Here is a 26,744-nt window from a genome sequence, read left to right on the forward strand (position 1 = left end):
AGTGTTGTCCGCAGGATCACTTGGAATTTTAACCACACCATAAATTACTGCAAGTGTCTCTAACACTTCGTTTTACATTTATCATCATCACTCCTTGCATCAGATCACAATGATCAGGCCTCTCTTGAGGCACGTTGTTATGTACAGCAAGCAACTTCTGCAGAGGTGATATGATCTCAATGAGACAGGGGTCTTTGGAATCACACGTTTTCATTCTGACATCTCTTTTTGCCACCACAATCCCCTCCAGCATCAGAGCATGAAGGTGAGGCCTAGCGCATCTTTTTGTGTGTAGCAGTTTTGCCTCAGGTGCCCTCTCCAACATCCCGCATTCATTCAAGCTCTAGTAACGCTTCTCCAGCAACCACCTAGAACAGCGGTCTCATATCACGGGTCAATCCGTTCCTCTGAACAACCTCTTGGAGAGCACTCTTTTCACCAGGGCATTCCATGAACATGACACCTAATGTCCCTAGTTTGCCAAGAAAGCATTCACGGAGTTCATTCTGGGCTACCACATAGCTCGTAGACTATAGGCCAGGCGTGGCCTAACTGTGGCTTGTGAGCCACACGTGGCTTTTAGTTATTGTGGTTCGCAGACACATACACACCCCTGCCTCCCCCCATTCTCCACTTACCAGACTGGAGGGACTCGGAGTTTCTGCACTGCAGCGGGGTAATGGGACTAGGGGCTTTTGCCCTGCGGGGGGGGGCGGGGCGGTCTAAGTACTTTAACCCCATGGGGGTCATCAGGGCAGAAGCCCCACGCTCCAGTGGGCACCGTCCTGTGGGGCAGGTTGCGCGTGTCTTGTGGCTCTTGAACTTCTGAAGATTATTGTCAAGTATCAGAGGGGTAGCCGTGTTAGTCTGGTTCTGTAGAAGCAGCAAAGAATCCTGTGGCACCTTATAGACTAACAGAAGTTTTGCAGCATGAGCTTTCGTGGGTGAATACCCACTTCTTCGGATGCAAGCAGTGGAAATTTCCAGGGACAGGTGTGTATATAAGATTATTGTGTGCAGCTCAGAGGGGCAGTAAGTTTAGTCGCTCCTGCTATAGACAGATTTGTAGATAATTACGGTCAAAGACAACTTCCTGTTATTAGCCCAAGACAAATACCATTCATCTTATCTGCCTAAAATCTCAATGCAGGATTTCAGCCCAGGGTACAATTTTTCCTCACACTCTAAAAGTACATGGGATAAGACCTTTGGGCATTCAAAAACTGCAATGAGTTTTCCTTCTGGGAGTTTTGGTTTTGGGGGGTTTTTTGTTTGTTTTTTTTGGGGGGTGGGGGGGAAGACTTAGCTATCTAAAACAGTTTGTTAACCCCAAAATTTGTTTAATCTATTGGTTTTAGAAGGAAGTCGTACCTTTGACTAGTTTTGCCAAACTAAACTATTTATTTATTAGCAGCATTCTTCCTATACTTAATAAAGTCTTCATGGACCCAAAATGTGCTTTATCATAGACCTGCATAGATCAAAGTCAGATGGACAATGACGGGGGAGCATCGTGCAGGGAACCATATTGCACAGACAAAAATACTCTGGGGAAGAAAAGCATCTACCTTTGCAACAGCTTGCGAGCATCACCAAGATTCCAGTGTCTGAGCAATTCCTTAATCAAACACACAAAACTAAGGAAATTCCCAGGCAAATATTGTTAAGATGACCATAAAATGAAGCAAATATAAAAAAAAATTTGCCCAGTGCTTTAGAGTGCATTTTTTTCCCCTTTTTTAAAGCTGGAATATTTTTGAAAGGTTTTTTTTTTTTTTAAAAATATTAGTATTAGGTCTGCTCAACATTAACTTCCTCTAGTGACCTTTTTGTCTGAGATAATAAACAACAGTTACCTCCATGACTTCAAAGAGCTATTTCTTATACACTCAACTCCCTAGAAACCATTAAGGGTGTCCGTGATGGCTATTTCTATTCAAGTGATGATTACAACTCATCAACAGCCCTCCGTCCCACTAAAATCCATTTTATACAAACACATCCACAAGACTTGTGTGATTCCATACTAAAGCAACCTAAACCACACTTCCATTTCCTGGTTTATCAATAAAATAAAGGCTGGCTGACTGTTGCTCACTCGGAACAAAGCTACTCAGTCTGGAAAAACATGAGTCTGAAAACTCACTACAAAAAATAGGTTTTATACAAAATGTCAGTGAAATGCTGTAAGAGCTACAAAGATTCTATATACACAACACAAAATTAGTTCCTACAGCACATGGGTGGGTTTAGCTTACATGCTTCCAAAATCTTGCTTGCGTGCACACACAGAGGAGCATAGAAACATTTGATGGCTTTTTCCCACACTTTTCAACAGATTTGGAGAGTTTAATCCAAAAAGGAGTAGCTCTTTAGTACCAGCTATCACCTACCTAATCCAGCCCTTCTCAGCTATGAAAAGTATCTTTGGCTTAGAACTGAAACATTTCTAAATGAGGAAAAAAAAAACACCCAGCACATTCCTTAGACTTTTCTGTCCCTCAGCAGTTTCACGTGAATGCACAGAACAGAATTAAGCAAAGAATTAAGGTGGCTTAGGTAATTATAGCTGCACATGCTATCAGTCCGAGACAGGATTAACAGTGTGAATTTTCAGTTAAAAGGAGGTCTTCCCATGTGTTGGGGGGGGGGGAGGGGGAACTAGCCTCATTATTTCCTGAGCATAACCTTTGTTTTAAAAGGTACATTGCTCAGTGGAACTATACACACTATAAAAACTTCATTTAGAAACTATTTCTATTCAATTATATTCTGTACTTAGAAAAGAAGGAGATAGGCACCTTAGAAATACACAGCATAGATGGCTACATCACCCTGTGGCTTTGAATCAAGGGTGGAGCCTATAAGATTTAACTACTTTCCCCTGCATCTGGCATGATATATCATGCTGCTTCTAATCGTGGGAAGTTTCTATTAAAAATGGCATGGTAAAGAAAAGGGCAGCTATAAAGATCATTAATAAACAAGGTTGGCTAAGGAAAGGTGACAATTAAATGAAGATTACGTTACTGTTTGCACCTAAACGAAACAAAGCTCTCTAACGGTAGGTTTAAACTGCAATTAAAAGCCCACCGCTGGCCCGTTCCAGCCGATTTGAGCTTGCAGGGCTTAGGTTAAGGGGCTGTCTAACTGCAGTACAGTTCAGACTCAAGCTGCAATCTGAGCTCGGGACCCTCCCACCTCGCAGGGTCCTAGAGCCCATGCTCCAGCCGAGTCAGCTGGCACGAGCCAGCCATGGGTTTTTAACTACAGCGTAGGCAGTCCCTCAGAGAGTTGATCCATCCCTTCCAATTTCCCCTCATTTTGAAGGCCACATGCACCAGGTGCAATGTTGTCTCCTCTCCTTATTTTATCACAAGTCTTGCAACATTTGGTGTTTTTCTTAAAGCCCCGTCTCCCGGAAATCCGTGATTAGGAGAATACCTCAGTCTTCACTTAACATTAAAAAATTCCTCGTTGTTGTACAGGAAACCTTAAACACATGACTCATGTGTAAGGATACGACTTTGTCATGGAGGTCTCAGAAGTCATGGATTCCCTGACTTTCAGAGACCTCCATGACATTTTCTGCTTCAGCTTCAACCTCGTACCCTCGGGTAGCAGAGCCAAAACTGTCAGCCGTCACGGGTGGGGGTGAGGGGGGGCAGAGCTTCCAGCCACTATCAGGGGCTCCAGAGCTGTTGGTTCCCCTCACCCCCTTATTTTTAGTTAAAGGTCAGACAGGTCATGGACTTCCATTAATTTTTGTTTATTGCCCGTGACCAGTCTGCGACTTTTACTAAAAAGAACTGACAATCTTAACCTTATTCATGTATGACCTAAAGCAGTGGCTCTCAACCTTTCCAGACTACTGTACCGCTTTCAGACATAAAAATACGGAAGTGTCACAGCACACTTACTGAAAAATTGCTCACTTTCTCACTTTTAATCACATCATTATTAACATAAATCAATTGGAATATAAATGTTTTACTTACATTTCAGTGTATAGTATACAGAGCAGTATAAACAAGTCCTTGTCTCTATGAAATTTTAGTTTGTACTGACTTTGCTAGTGCTTTTTATGGAGCCTGTTGTAAAATTAGGCTAATATCTAGATGGGCTGATGTACCCCCGGGAAACCTCTGCATACCCCCAGGGGTACATGTACCCCGGTTGGGAACCACTGACTTAAAGGCGCCAAAACCAGAAGAAAAGCAAAAGAAATTTCCCCCTTCTTTATCCCATGATTTTTAAATTAATCTCATGATTTTTTGAAGTAACTCATTTTTGAGCAATCAGGGCTGGCAATACTGCAGCTGCAAGTGCATAATCAATTGCACTTTCTCCAATGACCTTACTACACTGGTGATTGTGAATTCTTTTTGAAAGGGAAAAGATCATCAGAGGGAAGCTAAAAAAAATGGATCTAAGCAGTTGACACTGTGCCTTTAAAGGTTCTGAGTTCATAGTGTGCCTTATAAATGATCCTTATCAAAAGCAGATTGTCTTTTCTACTGAGAATAAAGTGACCACATTCCTTCCTTCGTCTACTTTGGCTTCTGTGCACTTCCACACAGAAAGCTTTACAAACGGAACCCAGACCAGCACAGCTTGTTCTTGCTAGCATACAGGTGACGAAGCTCCCTTGCAAAGTATTCATAGCATTCCAGCTCTATTCATCTGACATTATGTCATGACAGCAAAGCCACAATGTTCCCTCTCTTTTTTCCAATCCCCAAATCAAAAGTATCTTTTTAGCACTACATATGCTACCTTGACTACATAATTCATCTGGGAATACTGAAGCCCTATAAATAGCAAAGGTATTATGAGACAGACACTCACATTATTAATTCCTCATAAGCACAAAAGCTTACTGAGGAACCAACTAGCACCGACACAGTTAAGTAGGCGAACACAAACACTGGGGGATAGCACATTAAGCTGAAACACAATCCTCTGGCATAATAAAATGAAGTTTGAGGATAGGATTTCAGCTTGAACTGTGAATTTCTTGGCTCTTTTGAGGAAAAAGCTCCAAGCAATAACGTTAAGGCAGTTTGGTTTTGTGACTTAATATTCATCTAGTTTCTAAGGAAATTTCCATTCTGATAGAGTGAGTATGGTAGAAAATATAACACGAGGCTACTGTTGGAGAGAGAAAAAAAATGTACTGATACTGTGGAGACAAAATTAGCTTTGGAGGCAAGTTGAGAATTTTCAGCTGACGAAAGAATTCAACACTCACAAATTAGTAACCATAGCTGCTTGCCACTTGCCCTCATCGCCACAAGAATTTGCAATGCTCAGGCCAAAGGGAAGTACAATAGATGCTACAAGGAACTGAAAGTTGAAGGGACAAAAGTATTTGGCTCCCGTGTGCCATGAAGCATTCAGCTGGCAGCAGGGAGTCTGTACCACTTCTGTTTTCTTTCCCAAAGCAGAGGCCTGCCCAGTGTCAGATGTGAGGCACTATCTATAAAGAATGACATGCAGCAAGGATAATGTGGGAAATGATACTAGATTAGAATGAGATTTATTTTCTCTCACACAAGATCCTTCACATAACTGTCCCTCTGAAGACTTTCAACACCAGGCGTTCGTTACTTGCCAAAGGGTCACCTGGTGATAGTGTAACCCATGGCTGCTTGGCGTGGTGCTCTGTCCCCCTCTAGTGGCACCTAGACCATCTAGAGATTGATGAGTCTGCTACAGCCTTAGAGCTGAGAGGGCTACAGCTTTTAGCTCATGCAATAGAGGTTCATACACTAAGCTTTGGAGATACCAGGTTCAATCCCACTGGCGAACATTGGCCTGCTAAAGCCAGAGTTGTCAGTTCAATCCTTGAGGGGGCCATTTAGGAAAGTTGGGGCAAAAATCTGTCTGGGGATTGGTCCTGCTTTGAGCAGGGGGTTGGACTAGATGACCTCCTGAGGTCCCTTCCAAACCTGATATTCTACGATTACAACAGGATAACAGGGAGACAGAAGGAGCCCCTTTTGTGATTGTAACACGGTGAGTACTGGTTTAAGGACTAATATATGTTGGCATCCCCCCTTCTCAAAGACAATTTAAGATGACTGACCTAAGGACTTCATTTCAGGGTGAGGTGAGAGATTCATAATGAGCCTGGTCATTCTGGACAAGAAAATGGCTAATCCTCCAAAACTGAAATCCAGAAATATTAGCTATTTTCCTGAGTGACCACCACCACAGCCAAGAAAGATCACTTCAGGTAAGGGTGTGGTGTGGGTACACACACGGCCCCACAGTCCAACAAGGCGGCACAATCTTCTAGACATATCGTGTAACACAGGGGTCGGCAACCTTTCAGAAGTGGTGTGCCAAGTCTTCATTTATTCACTCTAAGTTAAGGTTTTGCGTGCCAGTAATATATTTTAACCTTTTTAGAAGGTCTCTTTCTATAGGTCTATAATATATAACTAAACTATCGTTGTATGTAAAGTAAATAAGGTTTTTAAAATGTTTAAGAAGCTTCATTTAAAATTAAATTCAAATGCAGAGCCCCCCCGGACCGGTGGCCAGGACCCGGGCAGTGTGAGTGCCACTGAAAAGCAGCTCACGTGCCACCTTTGGCACCTGTGCCATAGGTTGCTTACCCCTAGTGTAACATATATACCCAAAACCTGGAATTTGGGGAATATAGAGGGGTGGAAATCATGCCTCCCCCTTCCACCAACATACACCATATTAGCTCACTTTCCAGCTGCTCAAATCAAGCAGGGAATGGCTAGAGGCCATGAACCCTAACTTTATAAACCCAAATATTAAAATGCACTGAAATAATTACTTTAGAAAATCCATTAGTGTGAGAAGAGGAAAGCATAATGGGGGGAAGAGTGACTGGGCAGTGAACATTCTTGGCACTGATGAAAAGCTGCACTGTTCTCTTACCCGGAAATACTGAACAAAAAGCAGCTGCCTACTCCTCCAGTCCAGCTTCCTCAATGTAACTGGATCGCCGACTGGCATCCATTGTTCCAGTCTCAAGGAACAGTGCTCATTAGCATATACCCTTCAACATGCATAAGTTTCCCATTACAACAAAAACTAAAATAAAAACAAACATCACCCTTTGGGTTTGCAATAATCTGTGCTTAAAATACTGGCATGTATAAAAAAAATTAAAAATCAGTGATGACCTTATTTAGCAAGATGTAAGCAAGAACAAGGTAGAATGTGAGTGCAGATGCTTAAATAAATACAGTATGCAATAAGAAGCCATCCGCCAACCTGGATGATGTCTATAAATACAGGTTTACTTTAAAAAAAAAAATAAAAAGTTTTTGCAGACAGTATTTTCTTTACACAGTTGCCAGTGAGAGAAACCGTGCTCTTGCCAGGAGAAAAAGACTTTCCCAGGAAGGCACTTCATAGTCAGGTCCACCTTGTACCTGGGCAGGGCCTCATCCAGTCACAGGGCTTGAAGGGAGCTGAGACTTCTGCACTTGGCAGGACAGGTATGGAATACTGGCCTGAGAGAGAGAGACTCTCAGGAGGACAGGGGTTTAGGGTAGCAAGTTAAAAGATGTGTTTTCCTTTTGTTTTATTGAAACTTGGTTTTCTCCCCCCAAAATACCCACCTTTTTATCACTTTCAAACTCCTCTCACAGTCTGCTCATCCTACTCCCTCACTTTTTCCTCTGGTTCTCTCCTTTAAGCCATGTCTTTACACATATGTAAAGGTCAGGCTCTTGAAACAACAATGCCAAAGGCAGGCTCAGTGTTGTAGCTGTGAGAGTCCCAGGGTATGAGAGACACAAGATGGGTGAGGTAATATCTTTTATTGGACCAACTTCTGCTGGTGAGAGAGATGAGCTTTCAAGCTTCCACTGAGACCTCAAGAACAACTCTGTATAAGCTCAAGAGCTTGTCTCTCTCCTCAACAGAAGTTGGTCCAATAAAAGAGATTGTCTCACTCGCCTCATCTCTCAAATGAAAGCTCAAGCTTCTCAGCCCCTCAGTTTCAATAGGGCAAGAGAATATCCTGACCGTCCTGTTTTCCATAGCTCTTAACTGATTCTTTGACATGGAATTATGACATCTACCACGGAAAAGGCAGTGGGTGGAGATATACCTATCTCATAGAACTGGAAGGTCATTGAGTCCAGTCCCCTGCCTTCACTAGCAGGACCAAGTACTGTCCCTGATGGTCCACATCCCTGCCAATCGTTAAATGGCCCCCTCAAGGATTGAACTCACAACCCTGGGTTTAGCAGGCCAATGCTCAAACCACTGAGCCATCCCTCCCCCCTCTTATGAAAATTGTGGTATAACTGCAGGGTGGGGTCCTGCCTTAGACAAATCAATCAAACCCTGAAGAGAACATCTCTACTGTGTAGGGTAACATATCCAGAGCCAAAAAGCAGTAAGTCTGAGTCTGCCTAGTGAGATTTGCAGTAAATAAAATTAAAGAATTCTCATTCCATTACATAATATCTACTTCATATTACGTCATATGATACACAATGGCTTTATCCACGTCATAGTGATGTCCATGTGATACATCTGTATTCACCATGCACCTCTGACCACCTCACCAGCACTTTACCCCTTAACCTGCCTCTAAGCAGCTTTAGACAACCTCTTTATTTTAGAGAAAGATGCACCTATGCAGTTGCAGAGGTTCTCCTTTTACTTTAGAGTGACTCTCTGAAATAAATACTAAATTTCATTGCACTGTTGACTTCCACGTGTGCTCAAGGAGATTCTCTCAGCTTCATTTTCCTCTTTTAGTGAGAAACAATCTACACAAGTTCAGGTGAGTGAGTAGGTATTTATATACATGGTGTAGGATCTATAAACAGAGCTTCCTCAAGATATTCAATAGGTAGCCTGCGGGTGAAATGTGGCCTGCCAAGGCTTCCTGTGTGGGCCACCAGCTCACCTTAAAAAAAAAGTTTATAATTAAGTTCATGAACAGTGATTCACTGCTTATTGTTTGCCTAGGATTTCCTTAGTAAGTAACTCACTGGATCTTAAGCTTGCATGATAGTATTGGCTACAATAGAGCTAGGGTGCCACCCATTTTTGATTAGTGATGGAAATGGGCTCAAGAGGCAATCCCAGCAATTACAGGCCAGTATGCCTAATGTTAGTACCCAGCAAATTGGTTGAAACTAGAGTAAAGAACAGAATTATCAGCTACGTAGATGAACACGATTTGTTGGGGAAGAGTCAATGTGATTTTTGTAAAGGTAAATGCCTCACCAGTCTATTACAATTCTTTGAGAGGGTCAACAAGCATGTGGACAAGGATGATCCAGTGGATATAGCATACTTAGATTTTCAGAAAATCTTTGACAAGGTCCCTCACCAAAGGCCCTTAAGTAAAGTAAGCTGTCATGGGATAAGAGGGAAGGTCCTCTCCTGGATTAGTATCTGGTTGAAAGATAGGAAACAAAGTGTAGGAATAAATGGTCAGTTTTCAGAATGGAGAGCAATAAATAGTGGTGTTCCCAGGGATGTGTACTGAAACCTATGCTGTTCAACATATTTATAAATGATCTGGGAAAAGGGGTAAACAGTAAGGTGGCAAAGGGTGCAGGTGATACAAAACTACTCAAAATAGTTAAATCCAAAGCAGACTGTAAAGAGTTACAAAGGGATCGACAAAACTTAGCTGACTGGGCAACTAAATGGCAGATGAAATTAAATGTTGATAAATGCAAAGTAATGCACATTGGAAAACATAAAACACATATTACACATACAAAATAATGGAGTCTAAATTAGCTGTTACCACACAAGAAAGATCTTGGGAGTCATTCTGGACAGTTCTCTGAAACCATGAGCTCAATATACAGAGGAAGTCAAAAAGCTAACAGACTGTTGGGAACCGTTAGGAAATGGACAGCTAATAAGACAGTAAATATCATAATGCCACTATATAAATCCATAGTTCGCCTATACCTTGAATATTGCATACAGTTCTGGTTGCCTCATCTCAAAAAAGATATCAGAAATGGAAAAGGTGCAGAGAAGGGCAACAAAAATGATCAAGGGTATGGAACAACTTTCGTACGAGGAGAGATTAAAAAGGCTGGGATTGTTCAGCTTCAAAAAAAGCCAACTAAGTTGGGTGGAGAAAGTGAATAAGGAAGTGTTTACTCCTTCACATACCACAAGAACAGGGGTCACCCAATGAAATTAATAGGCAGCAGGTTTAAAACAAACAAAAGGAGACACACAGTCAACCCCGCAGAACTCATTGCCAGTGGATGTTGGAGGGTAGGTCCATCAATAGCTATTAGCCAAGCTGGTCAAGGATGCAACCCCATGCTCTGGGTATTCTTAAGCCTCTGACTGCCAGATGCTGGAACTGGACAACACAGAGGATGGATCACTTGATGATTAGCTTGTTCTGTTCACTCCCTTTGAAACATCTGGCATTAGACACTGTCGCAAGACAGGATACTGGGCCTGATGGACCATTGGTCTAACCCAGCATGGCCATTCCTATGGTCTTCGACCTTAATACATTTCTCTATTTTTTATACTTTACATTTATTTTGAGCCAGACTTGCATATTTCAGTCCTTCGTTTAAGTTATGTATTTACTAAGTGAAATATTTCACAGCCTACTTAAGGTCAGGAGACTGTTTACAAAAAGCAAGGCTGAGCAAAAGGAACCAAAAATGAGATGTCCAACAGAAACTAAAGCATAAAGTGAACCTTTGCTGGAACCTTTGCTGCGAGTCTCAAAAATAAAGCAGCAAGTTAGCTTAAGCCTCAACTCAACAAAGCACTAACGTACGTGCTTAACTTTAAATGCGATCTTAAGATTCATAGACTTCAGTGGGACTTAAGCATATGCTGGAGTGCTTTGCAGAATCAAGATCACAGAGACTAAACCAGTATTTTAACCCTATAGGTGATCTCTTCCAGATCAGAGGGCAAGGTACATTGACAAAAAGAGAGAGTACAAGGGAGTATACAGAGGTACATACGTATGTACAAATGTTAATGCATAATCTAGGGCTGTCAATCTAGTATGATTTTTAAATAATACATGTTACACAAGTTAAAAAATAAATTCCCCCCAACTTTCAAATGATTTATGTATCCAGAGAGCACGAGTCTCCACATTTCCAGAGGACTTGGAAAGGGTAAATATAGCACCTACCTAAACAGGAGAATAAGGACAACCCAGGGAATTATAAATTAGTCAAGCTTAAATTTTGGTACCCAGAAAGATAACGGAGCAAACAATTTGTTAGTACCAAAAAAAAAAAAAAAAAAATTTTTAAATTACAGAAGTAACAGTCAACATGGATTGTCAAGAACAAATCATGTCAAAAAATCTAATAGCCTTCTTTGACAAGATAACAAGCCTTGCAGACGTGGGGGGAAGCAGTAGATATGAAATACCTCAACTTTAGTAAGGTTTTTGATATGGTCTTCTCATAATCTAGAAAAAGTATAGGCTAGATGAACCTACTATAAGGTGGGTGGCACAACTGGTTGTAAAATGGTTGGATTTGGAAAGTTGTCACCAATGCTTCACAATCAAGCTGGAAGGGCATATCAAGTGGGGTCCTACAGGGATCTGCCCTGCGTCCAGTTCTAGTCTATTTCTTCATAAATGATTTTCATAAATGTCAGAGAAGACATTCATAAAAAGTTTCCAGATGATACCACACTTGGAGCTGGAGAAATGGCCTGAAATAGATGGGATGAAATTCAAAAAGGACATATGCAAAATACTACACTTAGGAAGGAATAACCAGCTGCACAAATGCAAAATGGGGAATGACTGGGGGTTATGGTGGATCACAAACTAAATAACAGTCAACAATGTAATACTGTTGCCAAAAAAGTCAACTTCATCCTGGGATGTATTAGCAGGAATATTGTACGCAATTGTTCCACTCTACTCAGCACTGATGAGGCCTCACCTGGAGTACTGTGTCTAGTGCGGGGCACCACACTTTGGGACAAAATGAAGAAAGTCCAGAGGAGAGCAACACAAATGATTAAAGATCTAAAAAACATGACCCCTTAGGAAAGATTGAAAATAATGGGTTTGGTTAGTCTGGAGAAGAGAAGACCGAGGGGGGAAATATAAAAACAAGTGCATATAAGGTTGTTTTAAAGGGGAGTGAGATAAATTGGTTTCCTTGACCACCGAGGACAGGACAAGTAGTAATGGGCTTAAATTACAGCAAGGGAGTTTTAGCTTAGACATTATGACAAACTTCCTAACTGTAAGGATAGTTAAGCACTGGATCAAATTTCTTAGGGAGGTTGTGGTATCTCCATCATTGGAGATTTTTAAGAACAGAACAGGTTAAACAAACACCTGCCAGCGATGGTCCAGATCAGGGGTTGGCAACCTTTACGATCAAAAGAGCCATTTTGCCCCCTCTTCCACTAAAGAAAAATAGTCTGGAGCCGCAAAACATAACACTGCTTATAAACTTTTAAAAGTTTTAATCTTTTTTTAATTTTACCTGTTACAACAACAGAATACAACAAACAGAAGTGCAGTGTGCATGTGTAGGCCTACTTTGAAATAAATTAAACACTGAACTATGCAGGCCTTTTTGAGTCCTTCCCGTATTTGTGTAAAATTAAAATAAAACGTAGCCCACTTTAATATAAAAAAATATAGTTGCAGCTTAGCAGTTTTAAAAAAGTAAACATAAAATGAGGAACATTTTTTGACAAGTCCATTTCAGTGTGCTCTCATCCTCTTCGGGTTTCTTTCTCGGCCAGCAATCAGCCGAAGCACCTGAACATACAATAAAAAACTACATCAGCTCCGGGTCTGAAATAAATGTTTTTTTCTGAATAATAATAGCCTATTAAATGCTAGTGTTCTCACCTGTTTAATGTGACTTCTGTTTCTGAAGCTTGATGCTGAGCTTCCCTATGTCGGGGCTGTAAGATGTGACTTTGATCTTCACACAGGACTGTAGGCTCTCATTTGTGAGGCGGGAGCGATATTTGGACTTTATGAAGTTTATGCTCGAGAAAACTTGCTCACATAAGTATGTTGAGCCAAAGATGGACAGGACTCCAAATGCATACTTTTTCATGTTCATATACGTGTCGGGAATGGCACTCCATGTTTCAAAAACAAGTTTGTCGGGTTTGGGGAGGTTTTCAATATCATTCCATTTGTGCTCTTTAGCAAGAGTGGCCTTCTGACGGGTGACTTCTTCGAGATCCGCTGTCAGGCTTTTGAACTTGGACACCCATAAGTCTTTATCCGCTATGTCGGCCAGTTCAATTTCAAGATCGGGCTGACTTATCCCTGTGAATGCGGATATGTTCAGCAGGGATGGGTCGATGTCCAGCAGTGTGACAGGGAAGGACAGAGTGTTTTTTTTCCTTTCTGAACTCGCTGAATCTTTCTCCAAATGCAGCTTGCATTGCCATAATTGCACGGTGTAAATAATCACAATTTATGTGATTGTTCTCTTCTTTGAGCTCTCTCAGGGAGGGGAAGTGAGAGAGCGTACCTCTCTGTGCATCTCTGGCAAACACTGTCATCTTGCGCTCAAACGCCAGAACATCCTCCAGCAACTGCAGGGCCGTGCTTCCCTTTCCCTGGAGATTTTTATTCAGCGTGTTTAAGTGACTTGTCATATCCACCATGAAATAAAACTTTTCCAGCCAATCGAGGTCTCCCAGTTCGGGATAGTTGAGGCCTTTGCTTTCCAAGAAGGTTTTCACATGTTCCAGACAAGCAGCGAAGCGTTTCAGCACGTCTCCCCTTGACAGCCACCGAACTCTGTTGTGCAGCAGGAGATCCAAATATGCGCTCTCGACTTCATCTAACCATGAACAAAACTGTCGGAGGTTTAACCCGTTTGCAATTATTTTGTTCACTATCTTAATAACGAGGTTCATCACTTCCACACATTCAGGGGGGAATGTTTGAGCGCACAGTGCTTCTTGGTGCAAGATGCAGTGAAACGTCATCAGCTCTCGATCCAGCGACTTTTGAAGTAAATTCACAAAGCCCTTCTGTGCTCCTCTCATACTGGGTGCACCATCAGTAGACACTGACACCAGGTGAGTGGTGTTTATTCCTTTGGCTTTTAGACAACTCAAAACAGTCTCACAAATGTCCTGTCCCCGCGTTTGGCCCTTTAACGGTATGAGTTCAATCAGTTCTTCCTGCGGCCCATCAGAGTTCACATATCTGCATAACAGTGCTGTCTGCTCAATATCGTTTACATCACTTGACTCATCACAGGCAATTGAATATGCTTGAGCTGAATTGATGTCATCAATTTGCTTACTGGTGATGTTTGTTGCCATTTTAATGGTCCTGTCCTTGACGGTCTTTGCAGAGAGAGGCATTTCTTTAATTTTCTGAATAATTTCCTGTTTGTTTTTGAATTCGGAGAATAGATGCTCTGATATTTTTATGAACGATTCTTTCATGTATTCTCCGTCTGTGAATGGCTTCCCCCTCCTTACGATCTCATGAGCTGCCACAAAACTAGCAGCTGTAGTTGAGTTTGGAGAGTTGATCCACTTCTTGAAAGTATGTTTGCTCTGCTCAACTTTCCGTAGTAGTTCCGAAATCGCTCTCTTTCGCCCATCTTCAGTTGGGTACTTTTCAGAAAATGCTGAGTGCTTGTTTTGAAAATGTCTTTCAACGTTACATTTTTTGTTGTTTGCTAATTTCTCGCCACATATCAAGCACACAGGTAAGCCAGCGTCGTTGGCAGTGAAGGCAAAGGAATCTGTCCATGCAGAATTAAACTCTCTATTTTCTTCTGAGATTTTTCTTTTTTGGGATGTATTCATGGTTAGCTTACCGGGGGGTCGCACACTCAAGAAGCCACCTGCAGGTAAAGGCAAGGGCTATAGACATGGATGTGACGCATATTTTAATTGACAAATTATAAAAACTTTTTAAAAATTCGATGTTAAAGTATCACCTCGAACTCCAAGATAACTGTGCAACAAAATAAACAAAAATAAAATATATAAATAAAAATTAAATTAATAAATAACCGTTATTCTTTTTTTTTTTCTTTTTTTTTTTTCTTTTGTCAAGGCCGAAGGGAGCCACAACAAGGAGGCTGAAGAGCCGCATGCGGCTCCAGAGCCGCGGGTTGCAGACCCCTGGTCCAGATAATACTTAGCCAGCCAGAAGTGCAGGGGACTGGACTAGCTGACCTCCTGAGGTCCCTTCCAGTCCTACATTTCTTTGGTGTCTATAATTATTTAGAGACTTACACAAGGTGGAAAAAGTGTCTTTTAAAACCTTGAGACTAGCAAACAATTTCTTTGTTAAACAAAAACAAAGCACATGGTCAAGATGACCAAGGATGATAATGATACGTTCTCACAGAATAACCACCCACTTCCAGAAGCAGGAGCCAGAGCTCCCATGTCAAAGTAGCAAGCAATGAGAGTTAAATACCAAAGGATCACATTAGCCAGGATCAATGAGCAAACTATTTTATTTGGATTAAAGAGGACAACAGCCCTTCACTTTACAAATCAGCATGGTGGAGTCATGCTATAAGACTCCTTACCACAAAAATCTTTTCGCTCTCCGGAGTTATGGATAAACCAAGTGCAGATTAACCAGCTTTCAAAAGTGGTGCTGAGAGATGTTCCAGGATCACTATTCCATGTATTTATCACACTCTCCCTTCCCATGTGAAATGTGTGTGTTTTACTGAGCATCGTCTAGAGGCAGGTATAACTGGCTAGCATTAACATCCACACCAAAACTTATAGCAGGGTTCATGAAAGCAAGATTCTCTGGAGTTCTGTATAATCTGATTATGGTAGTAAATTAGAATTTATTTTAAAGGGAAAGCTGCATTTTCAATCAGAAATGTTAAAAGCTGCACATTAACCCAGCCCTCGAATGACCCTTTGCTGTCATTACCGAAGGTAACAATGGCTACACAGACAGAATGCTGATCCAAATATTACCAGAAGCTGAACTGGGTTCAGGTAAAAAGAAGTACCTTTTTCCAAAAATGAAAACAACCCATATGTACAGTGTTCAAATTTAAGCCACTCATCTGTCCATCCAGACCTAATCAACAACTTCATTTTGAAAGCTGCACTCTATCTAAACACAGCACAAACGTCACACGGCACTTTTCTGAAATGGCATGTTTATTTTATGTTTACTCTCTCAACAAAATGCTCCACCTAACCCACATCTGAAGGGTCGAGAGTTTTGTTTTTCTTTTAATAAAAGAAAGAAAGAGGAGCTTGACAAAAAGTCAATGTATCTCATTTCATATGCTCCTTTATCTACCACTAGGTCTTCTGGAAACCCCTCCCATTGTCAGAGCCATATCTGTACCCCCTTTGATTCAGTCAATAGCTGAGGCTAGATTTACAAGTAAATTGGGATTAGAGTACCTTCCGTCAATTGGTAAAGAACATTTTCACTTCTAAGGTTAGCCCTCATGCAACTGTACACAGAATATCATCTTAATTGGGACTAACGTTTTCCAAAGCACGTTTATATCAGTACTGGAAGATGACAGTCCTAACTGCAAAACTGAATGATGAATTTGATCACAATTAGTTATCGTTCGACATAGATGATTTTCCAAAAATGAGCTCTTGTAATCACTGGCCAAAATTGTGCTCTATTCTTTTGGACACACTGTCAAATCAGATCTACCAGCTTTGAGAATGAGAGTTTCTACAGAAAGCTGTAAGGGAGCATTGTTTGGCTTGTTACATGCAAATAAGGGTGGGGGAGAGGGTGGGAAAAATGCAACAAATGATGTGTGTGTGACAGACTAAGGTGCCACAAGTTAACAACTAGGTTGCATGTGATAGTCACGAACTAGGTGTGTCATATTGTCCTCACTTCACTGATAGGCATGCAATAATGTTAAGCACATTTGTAACAGGAAATTCATGTAATGAATGAAAGTTGGAGCTCTGTGGGATACTCTTACATATTCAGCAATTGTGAAACCTAACTCCTTTTGACTCTTTGCTGAGGCCTGCTTTTGTATGGAATTCTGGCAAGCCACTGAGTGTGTGTTTGTTTCTCTTCATACTGTAAAGAGAGTTCTTGGACATTTGTGAGGGTTGACAAGAGAAGCCCAGGTGCTACTGCCTATGGTATGTCATGAGAAAAATGGGGGCAAGATTATTATATTTTTCATGAACTGCCAATCTAATCTGGTAGGGTTAAAAAAAAACTTGGTTATGAATGCTCCCTGGGAATCAAACTGAAAGTCAAGTTTATTCATGTTTGCTTGGTGACCACATATCTACATGTAGAGATGTGCTCATATAGAGATGAGTGCCCAATTTCCCCACCTCTGAAAAGTCTACTGCTGAGATTTCGTTACCTCATTTAATAGAGGTGTAATATCAGAACAAGAGCTAACAGGAGTAGGATGATAGGTGTGCAATCACACAGATTTGTAAGTGGATTCCAATAAAATATAATGCTGCATATTGGATATTTATAGTGGAACAGGATTCACCCCAACTCTTGAATATAGCTCACTGTTCTATGTAAAAGTTCACAGTGTGGCAGATATGCAGGGAGTGAACCTATTTACATATCACAAAAACTTCTTCGAAATTGATCTGACAGAAGCAGAGGCATGAGTAGCCCCACCGACTTCAGGGGGATGAGTCAAACAGTTGAAGTCAGGCACCAGGTACGGTGCTGAGTCAGGGCCAGTTCTTGCACTTCATTATCTTCTGCAATGGGAGTGATAGGGCACCAGCAAATGACCAGCATTAACCATTAGCAAAGCATGGGGCAGAAGGCATCACATTACAGTTTTAGAAAAATTGGCCGATTTGCAGTCAAAATTAAACCATGTTAAAATTTCATGAACCCTCTCTTGCCCCCCTCAATTTAAAAACACAAACTTGGGGTCAAAAAGAGCTTTGAAGCCTTACAGGCCAGAACCTGAGTGCCCTGCACGAGTGCCAACATTTTCATGCTGCCTTTGGTTTTAACACAAAGGCAGTGGGAAAAGCATATAACGTGACAACAAGACTTTAGGTTCAGTGACCTTTGGGTTGAAACCAATATACTCAGCTCATGCCCACACAAGAAACAAAGAGATCCCTGAAAATCCCTTCTTGGTCCCTAAGCAGAAAATGCATAAAAAAAATTATATATATATAAGTCCTACATCCGGAAAGGGAAAAAAAGAAAAAAAACCATGTGTACATAATGGGAGGAGGACATGTAACCAGCCAGCTGACTCATACCATTAAAAGCAAATTTATTTCCATCTTGTTTCATGAACACTGTTCCAAAATTATATTTTCATTTAACCATGCTGTGGGTTTCATAAGCAAGGTGTAAAATTGCCATGTGGGGGCATTAAGGAGAGATGGTCCATGAAAATCTGTGTTTCAGGGAGGGGAAAAGTTTGAGAACATTGATGCAACAACAATCCATTTGCCTGTCACTTTCCCTGTGCATACAATGAACTCCGGCTCTGATGTCCTGTGCTTTGTATAGCCATTTGTAACAGCATGAAGTGGCTATAAAAATCTTACCAGATCAAAACGGTAGGGAGTCAATGTACAACCATACAAAGTGCAGAGCAATGCAGAATCAGGCTCAAACTGTTTATACAAAAAAAACAGGCCATGCTCCCCTCATTACCTTCTTGGTACTGGGGGATACAAGACATTTACAGCCAGCAATATGCATCAAAATAGGAGAATTTAGTTCCTGCCACACATACCAAATATATTTAAGGGTTTTTTATCTTGATTTCTCATTATTTAGGCATGGTAAGACCACAGAAATAAACATCTTGCTTTAAAATCATCCTGAAGAACACAGAGGTTCCAGTTTTTCTCTACATATTTATCTGCATAACATTCTACACTTATTTTCTGTATTGCAGTAATGCTCTTCTGAGATCAGAGTTTCATTATCCCATGCGCTATCTTGAATAGCTTGCAATAATACTAACCTCCATCCTTCTATACTATGAGATAGCAAAACTTTCTACTATGTTTTGCAAAGTGCTGAATATTTCTGGATTTCACGCCCCTCTACACCTGGTAGTCCCAAGTGACCTTTGCATAAGAAAATGTCTTTAAATTGTGTCTATGAAATTCACATCCATCAGTCCAGACGGATAGTAAAACTATTTTCAAATAATGTCAACCAGAGGGACAAAACAACAAGAAATAAGAATTTTCATCACTGAGAAAATCTTTTAAACTTTCTACTCTACTTTCTGCCAAAGCTGTCAGTCGCTAAAGTCAATCCCTTCATCTATAGTTTACATATCACATTCAGAACATTTCTGTTCAGAAAGCCTATGATGTCAGAGCCTCAAAATAAAGAGACACATATGGTCATCGCAATTTGGCTTGTGACTTTTACATGTAGCTCATTCATACTCCCTACTCCCAGGGCCAGAGAAAGAATTTCAGCAGCCTTTTCCATCTCAAACAAATATCAAGGTGACCCAACTGAAACCACAGAACAATCAATCAGACTATGGCTCCACTAAGAAGAAAGGAGGAAAGCATAAGCAGAGATGCACCTCCTCCCACGAAAGTCTTCAAACACTTTGAGTGGAGAAGTGGGGGGTGGTCTGGATCAGTACTCCACCCAAGCAATTCCACCCTTATCTTGTTCTTCGCCACATTCTACCCTCAGCTGCATGCAGAGACAATCAGCCTTAATTACTTCAGAGGGCAGAATTTGGCTTGAGATTTCTATGCATCCAGAAAGACGATTGTCAAGCTTGCTCCAGGCAACAAAGCCATCAGCTTCTCTACCACCACCTATTCAGGATTCCTTCCTTCTCTCCATTAAATGGGTCAGCCTGGATTGATGGATCTGAAGAGCCTAAAATTTCTGCCCAACATTACTTCTGCTCTTATCAGGGGGTAGCCATGTTGTCTGTTTCCACAAAAACAACAAGGAGTCTGGTGGCACCTTGAAGACTAACAGATTTATTTGGGCATAAGCTTTCGTGGGTAAAAAACACCTCACCTTTCACCCCCGAAAGCTTATGCCCAAATAAATCTGTTAGTCTTCAAGGTGCCACCAGACTCCTTGTTGTTTCTGCTCTTAGTGTTACAACATTACTTACCTTCCCACCCTGCAGTTTTGCATTTCCCAACTGTGGTCTCAACGTTCTACCCTTCTCCCTTTGATGGCTATGTGCTTCAGTAGCACTTAAATTTAGAAATCTAAATTCAGAGTTTCTCAGTTGTTTTAGTGTAAAGCTGTTTCTTCATTCTAATTATCACGTGCATGTTTGAGGGAAGGCGGAAGAGGAAGTTGAAAGCCGGTTTAACACAACTGTTACATTTTCCCCAAAAAATGTTAAAATGTGTATATCAGGGACTGGATGGCTCAGAAAGACTTAACTTATGTTCTTGCGTTAATATGTAGCATCTCTTGCTTTGAGGTCATACATATCAACGAGGTTCAGGCGAATAGCTAGCGAAAGTCATTTTTGGAAGTTAGGTGTTCTTGGGCTAGGTTTGGGCGGCTAGGAAACCACACCACGATTAGTACCCTCACCGACATTCTGCGCAGACAGGCTAGGGATGCAATCATCAGCACGGAGACTGATTTGCCTTCGCATCTCTAAAGTAGTCTCTGCAGAGCTGAGGCACATTGATGAGATTGTGTTGGGGAAAATTTACCCTATTCAGGCCCATTCTGTACCAGTTCTGTGGAAAGAGGGCCTCTCTCTCCAGAGATATCAGGTTGGCTCTTTCATGAGCACTAAATCATTTATAATATAAACAAAAATCCTTTCTACACAATCCTCCTGTGGCTGGAAGAACTGAAGACTGTACATTTCTGTCGCACACAAAATTTTGAGTTGTTCGCAGAAACTGGACACAGATAAAAAGATTATTAGATACAGTTCCCAAATCCAGCTGTGCCATGCTACCAGTTCTAAATTAACAAGGTGCCCTTAAAAGAGGTCTACATTTATGGACCTGTTCAATCTCTTGCCGGTCTCCACTGACATATTTTGTCTGGGCTTATCAGCATGGTACAGCAACCCGACCTGGTGATTCAATGCAGATTTGCACACAAACTCCAACTGACAAGATTTCAGATTTGCCAAGGAAGGTTATGGAATCACCTTTAGTGGGGATATTTAAAGCTGAATTTGATACCTGCCCATCAGGGACAGGAAATTATTTTAAAAGAGACACTATTAGGTCTGCGGGAGACTGGACTAGATGACCTCTTGAGGTCGCTTTCAGACATGATTCTATGAAATATTTCCATTAATTCTTGGAAATGATTTAACAAATAGTGACAAACTCAAGCAGTACTGTGCTTGTGCCTGGAAACCTGAACATGAAACAGACTACAAACAAACTACCTACCTAAGTTGCACTGACAATTTCATTTTATTGGCTAAAACTAGAGAAATGCAAGCGGTAAAAACAGATTTAAAAAAAAAACCCACTTCTATTACAAGTAGATGAGGTTAAGAATTTATTTGAATTTCTTTAATTTTAAAATGTGATTTTTAAATGTTTCCATTGTAAGAAGATTTTCAACACAAGATTCACTTATCCTTCAGTTCAGTCTCCAGCGCATCACATCTCAAACATTACCCAATCAAATTATACATGAGCATTGACCACAGTGCTTCTGAAAAACGTTTTTGTTTTATTCTCTTATTACATGTACACCCAGACCATCATCATCTTCGCTATGAATCCAGTATTTGCTACATTACATTCACCAGGTCTGAGTCACTCAATCTCTTCCAAATTGCGTGAATACAATACATTTTTAGTATTATTACAGTGAAGGATAACAGTCGGTTAGAGTCAGCCTCAATCCAAATCAGTGTTATGCAAGTGTCATCCGTATTGCTGTCCCAATGCCCCTTAATCCCGTGAACTGCATCACCCCCTGCTATTCTATTCTTGGGCCTCTTTGAGAGAGAGAGACTATTATGCTCAACTGTGTCAAACTGCATGGTGGATTTGTAACTTCATTTTCATTTTCACCTTGGTGCATAAGGCATTTCTGTCCTCTTCGGATGACACTTCACTTCATACAAGCGTCAAGCAAGCCAGTCCACAGCCTGATTCTCTTCTATACTAGGGCACCCCTTTGTATATATCTGGCAGTGTAAAGGTGGGTTACTGTAAATGAAAATCAGACCTGGTATACTAATTCCCACTCTCTGCACTCTAGCAATTTTTAGAGATACCTCCTGTTCCACTGTCTTATTTCCAACATTCCTCTCATTCAGAGGAAACACTGATGCTCTATATTTCCCAGTTTCTTTCTTCTCAGACTCCAACCTACCCACCTGCAGCGCCCCTTTGTTCCAGTGATCCATATCAAAACTCTCCACTCTATCCTACTCTTACTGTGTGATAGATATTGGATCTCAACTTCAGCCTCTTATGACACCTGCTCTCTGACAACTGTCTTTTTTTTTTTTAAATAACGAAAGTCTTCATGTCAGCTTTATCTTAACTTACCTCCTTAAAATTACTATTCAAAATCCCTAAGCTCTTTAATTCTAAAACTCTCAGTCATCTACTGCAACTGATCCTTACCTAAAGGTCATAACTTAAGTTGAACACTTCTTAACATGAAGGGGGGGAAGGGGGGAATAATTACCCTGAGAACCTTTAACAGAATGGAATACTGTGGGCATGAGAATCTGATTGTGGAGGATTCCTATCGCTAGGGTTCATTTCAGCTGCCTCTCCCCGCTATTGTGGAGAGCAACTGGTCTGCTCCAAAAATTGGTGCCATAGTCGAATGTGTTAATGAAATAGCAGGTAAAGGAGAACCAGATACTTAGATGTTCAAAAGGCCTCTGACAAAGTCCTGCACAAGAGACTACTAAAGTAGTCATAGTCTGAGAGTCAAAGTAATCATGGCTCAGGAACAGTCAGAGACAGAAAACAAAGTAGAAATAAAGGGCCAGTTTTTAAAATCGTAGAAGGTGTCAATGGCAGAATAGTAGCCAAAAGGTTTTTGTGCTAGGACTGGTGGGGTTCAATCTATTTAGGAATGCTCCGGAGACTGGAGAGGTTGGGAAGGCAGGGTGAAGAAAGCAGGCAGACATAGTGCAGACTGTCACCTTATATTCTTCCCATTTCGTCAAACTTCTACAGTGTGACGCCATTTTCAATAGTTTATCACAGTCTCTCTCTTCCTGCTCTCTAATTCCCCAGCCTCTTATTTAAGCAACCACTTTTCAGAAAAATGAACCTACAGCCAGTTGGGCGGGCGACTACAGGGCCTGGGAATCAGGCTTCACAGAGCGTCCCCTAGAAAGGCACTCGAGAGAAGGTACTCCACTAGACAATTCAGGTGTCTCATCTCTAACACTCCAAGACCCAGCTGAATATCCCAAATCAGATGCCCAGTCTATCAGTATACAACTGAGGTCATATGACTAAGGTTACATTTTCATTCCAACTTTTGTTTTTTTTTTATAAACTCTTATTCTTAAGACAATTCAATAAATAGTTGGAGGGAAGCAGCTGATAAACAGCAGATAATTACTAAAGCAGGCAGGCACCATGGTATAGAATTCTGCAATTCCGAGTCAAAACATTTCTTACGGCCTCTGACAGGACTTGGTTCTTCTGTTATCCCACTGCTAGCTCTATTTCTAGCTGACCCCCCTGGGCAAGTGACTATCCTTGTACCCTGGGAAACTGTGGATATGCTGTGTGCAGGAGGAGGGGTGGCAATGGATCAGTCAGAACGGGTAATTAGATTTCAAATTGCTTGCTGTCTCCTCACACACATCAGCTTGGTTTTGACAATTTGCACTGACAACGTCTAACCCAACAATGACACCTGACGGTGAACAAAGATGAAGTGCTCACCTGGGGTGCCTGGGTGGTGTCTCTTCCAAACAACAATTCCCTGGCAACTGATAAAACACATGCTGACCCCAAAACACATGCTGGTGATGTTGTTTCACGGATCCAGTTTCCTTCTAAATGCTCAGGACAAGAGCACTGCACATCAATAGAGTATCACAAGGAATGCCAGAAAGTGACAGTACTCACTGAGTGGTTTAAGGATGCCGCTGCTCGTCTCATCTGCATTTTCTACATCTGATTTGTCGGAGTAGTACTCAGAGATTTTTTCTCTTTCCTTCTTCTCCTTTAGCCCAGGTCTTCTTCTGTGGCGTCTCCTTCTCCTATAGCTCTTAGGCACATGAACCCCGATGTAGACAGTGTGATGGCCTATGGAACAATAGGAGCATTAATTTTCATCACATGCAATTTGCAGAAATACCAAGTCTAGTTTATATCACATTTCATTGTATGAGTATCCCTAAACAGGGGCTCAACTTGCTGCTTTACTCAAACATTAATTAGCAGCTTTTGAATCCCCTTTTGGTTTGTTTGTTATTTCTTTTATGGTCAAGTAGTTTTAAAAAAAAAATCACAACTGACACTACATGCAAGTGTAGACCCATTGCTGGCTATTCAATATTTGTGGCTATTTTTCTTTTTTAAAAAAATCACAGTATTTCTGCAGTCTCACTCCTCAAGAACTCTTCCCATGAACCTACTTGTTTTGTTTTTAAACAAATACACTTTTTGGGCTGGACACTCATCTGGTCAATCAACCTAGGATGATTTACACCAGTTGAATATCTGGACCAGTGTCCAATATGCCAAGTAATAGCCCAAATCTGGAGGGGAAAAAAAGCGCTAAGATACATGTGTATTACTGCATCAGAGCAGCAGTGTTATGGTTGAGGACGAAGCTTCTCTTTTAAGCTCCTGTCTGTTAAGTATCCGATACTTTCCAAAACTTTAAAAAACAAATTAGAATTTGGCCTCAAATTGTTCTCAAATACAAAGATGTTCACTCCCCATGCCCCCCCCTTTTTTTTTTTTAAAGGATAAAATTCTGCTTGTCTATTTTTTGAGTTGGATAAAAAGTTCTTGATTCTTTATTTTCCAAGTCCCTTGCCCCTCCAACACCAGCCTAGAATAAAGAGATTCTTTACATTTTAGGAAATTATTCAGACATTTCTTGTGTACTCTGATAACTCAACCATTTTATTTTTAAAAATTTCAGACACACCCGCTATGGATTCAGTCCCTGATAAAGACAAGTGCCTTTGATATGTTTGAACAACTTTGGTTTATCCACTCATTTTACAATGTACCATTGCAGAGCTTCAGATAAACACAATTGTTTGACCATTGACTGAAGTATGTTTATCTGAAGAGGTGATCCTATTCACATGTGAGAACAAGTGTATTTACCTGAAAGTTTGATCAGTTCTTTTCCCTTAAGCTCAGAAATTCGTAGTTATTGTTTCCCTTAGCCATCAACTATCTCAGTTGCCTTGCATATATTTATTCATTTAAATCTTGGCAGTTAACCCACATATACAGCAAGAAAAAAAATACTGATTAGATAGAAGTGGGAAGAGATGCAATTGCTGTGGGAACCCAAACTTTGAAAATCCAACTTGTGTGCATTTTAGCCAGAATCCTCACCCCAGCAGCCTAAGTAATTCAGATGGGATCTCTGTTGGGGAAAGAGAAATTCTTCAAGAAAAATTAAACTACAGCAAACTAAGCCACTTTACTTCTGAATTGAGAACACCCACACAATGGGTTAATGCACTTTAACTAATGCATGTTAACTTCACTCCTCTAGTTAATTTGCCCTTTATTTTCCTGAGTGTCCCTATGTAGACATGGCCTACCACAGCTTTGCCATTAGTGTGAACAAAGACTCCAAAACTTTAGGCCTCTCAGCACTACAAGCTTTTATCAAGTTTGCAACCAAGCTGTAACATGAATAAATCCATCTGCACTTCACAGTCACACACAACATAGGTCTCATGCGACCCCTTCTGCTGTGAATGAGGTTTTGATCCCATTCATGAGCAGGACTGATGTGACTGTTAAGCTGTGAAAGCATTAAAAAAATGGTGATTCTGCTATTGAAATGGAAATACCTAGCCCCATCTGCATAACTAACTGAAGCCACTTCAGCTAACTCCCTGACCCATATGGGCTGGAAAATCCCAGAGCATGTGGCATCATGTGAAATTCTTGATGACCAACACCTGGAACTCAGGCAGTGTAAGATAGCTACCCAGATCTTCCTGGATTATGTAGATGGGACAGGGTAGGTAGTATCTACACTGAAGCGCTACAGTGACATGATTTAAGTGTAGACATACCGTTAGGCCCAGACCCTCAAAAGACATGGGGTAAAAATCTGTCTGGGGATTGGTCCTGCTTTGAGCAGGGGGTTGGACTAGATGATCTCCTGAGGTCCCTTCCAACCCTGATATTCTGTGACTCTGTGACAGTCCAATTAGCAACACCTTTACTGGGGAACCTGCCACTGTGTGGACATGTTAGTTGTAACAATATCGGATGAATATGTACAGCCTGATTACATGAATGAGATTCTCTGTGTTCTTTACATGGGGCCTTTTGGAATCAAAAACAAAAAGACCAAGTGAAAAGTATTTGTTAATTTGGCCCATTTTTACTGCTTTATAGAAAAACATCTTAAAATACTCAACGTTTTTCTTCATAGACACATGCCACAGTTCCTTTCCTAACTCCTGCTTCTGTAAGTGTCGGTAAACTGGTCATGCAGAAAAACTGAACCCCAAAATATTTTACAGCAGGAAGAATTTATCCTTTGATGCTGTAACTTTTAATTCACAACTCTCAAACTGAACAAAAAAGTTATTTCACTGGTAATGTTTTTTTAAGAGCTATAGTTTAATAAATGAAAAAGCCAAAGCAAAATTGCA

General features: G+C 40.9%; 1 protein-coding gene across 10 annotated transcripts in view; it reads right to left on the minus strand.

Moving 5' to 3' along the window:
• The window catches only part of SLC4A4 (solute carrier family 4 member 4), a 291,521-nt gene that overhangs the window by 175,474 nt on the left and 89,303 nt on the right, over positions 1-26,744 (minus strand). For 9 of the 10 annotated variants that reach the window (XM_039542307.1, XM_039542309.1, XM_039542305.1 and 6 more), the window contains exon 3: positions 24,007-24,186. In XM_039542307.1, coding sequence (XP_039398241.1) covers positions 24,007-24,186 — 180 coding nt within the window. Of the gene's footprint in view, positions 1-24,006; positions 24,187-26,744 lie in introns of those variants that run through there. The other variant, XM_039542310.1, reaches the window with a different exon arrangement.

Source organism: Mauremys reevesii, linkage group 5, assembly GCF_016161935.1.
Source record: "Mauremys reevesii isolate NIE-2019 linkage group 5, ASM1616193v1, whole genome shotgun sequence".
NCBI lineage: Eukaryota > Metazoa > Chordata > Testudines > Geoemydidae > Mauremys > Mauremys reevesii.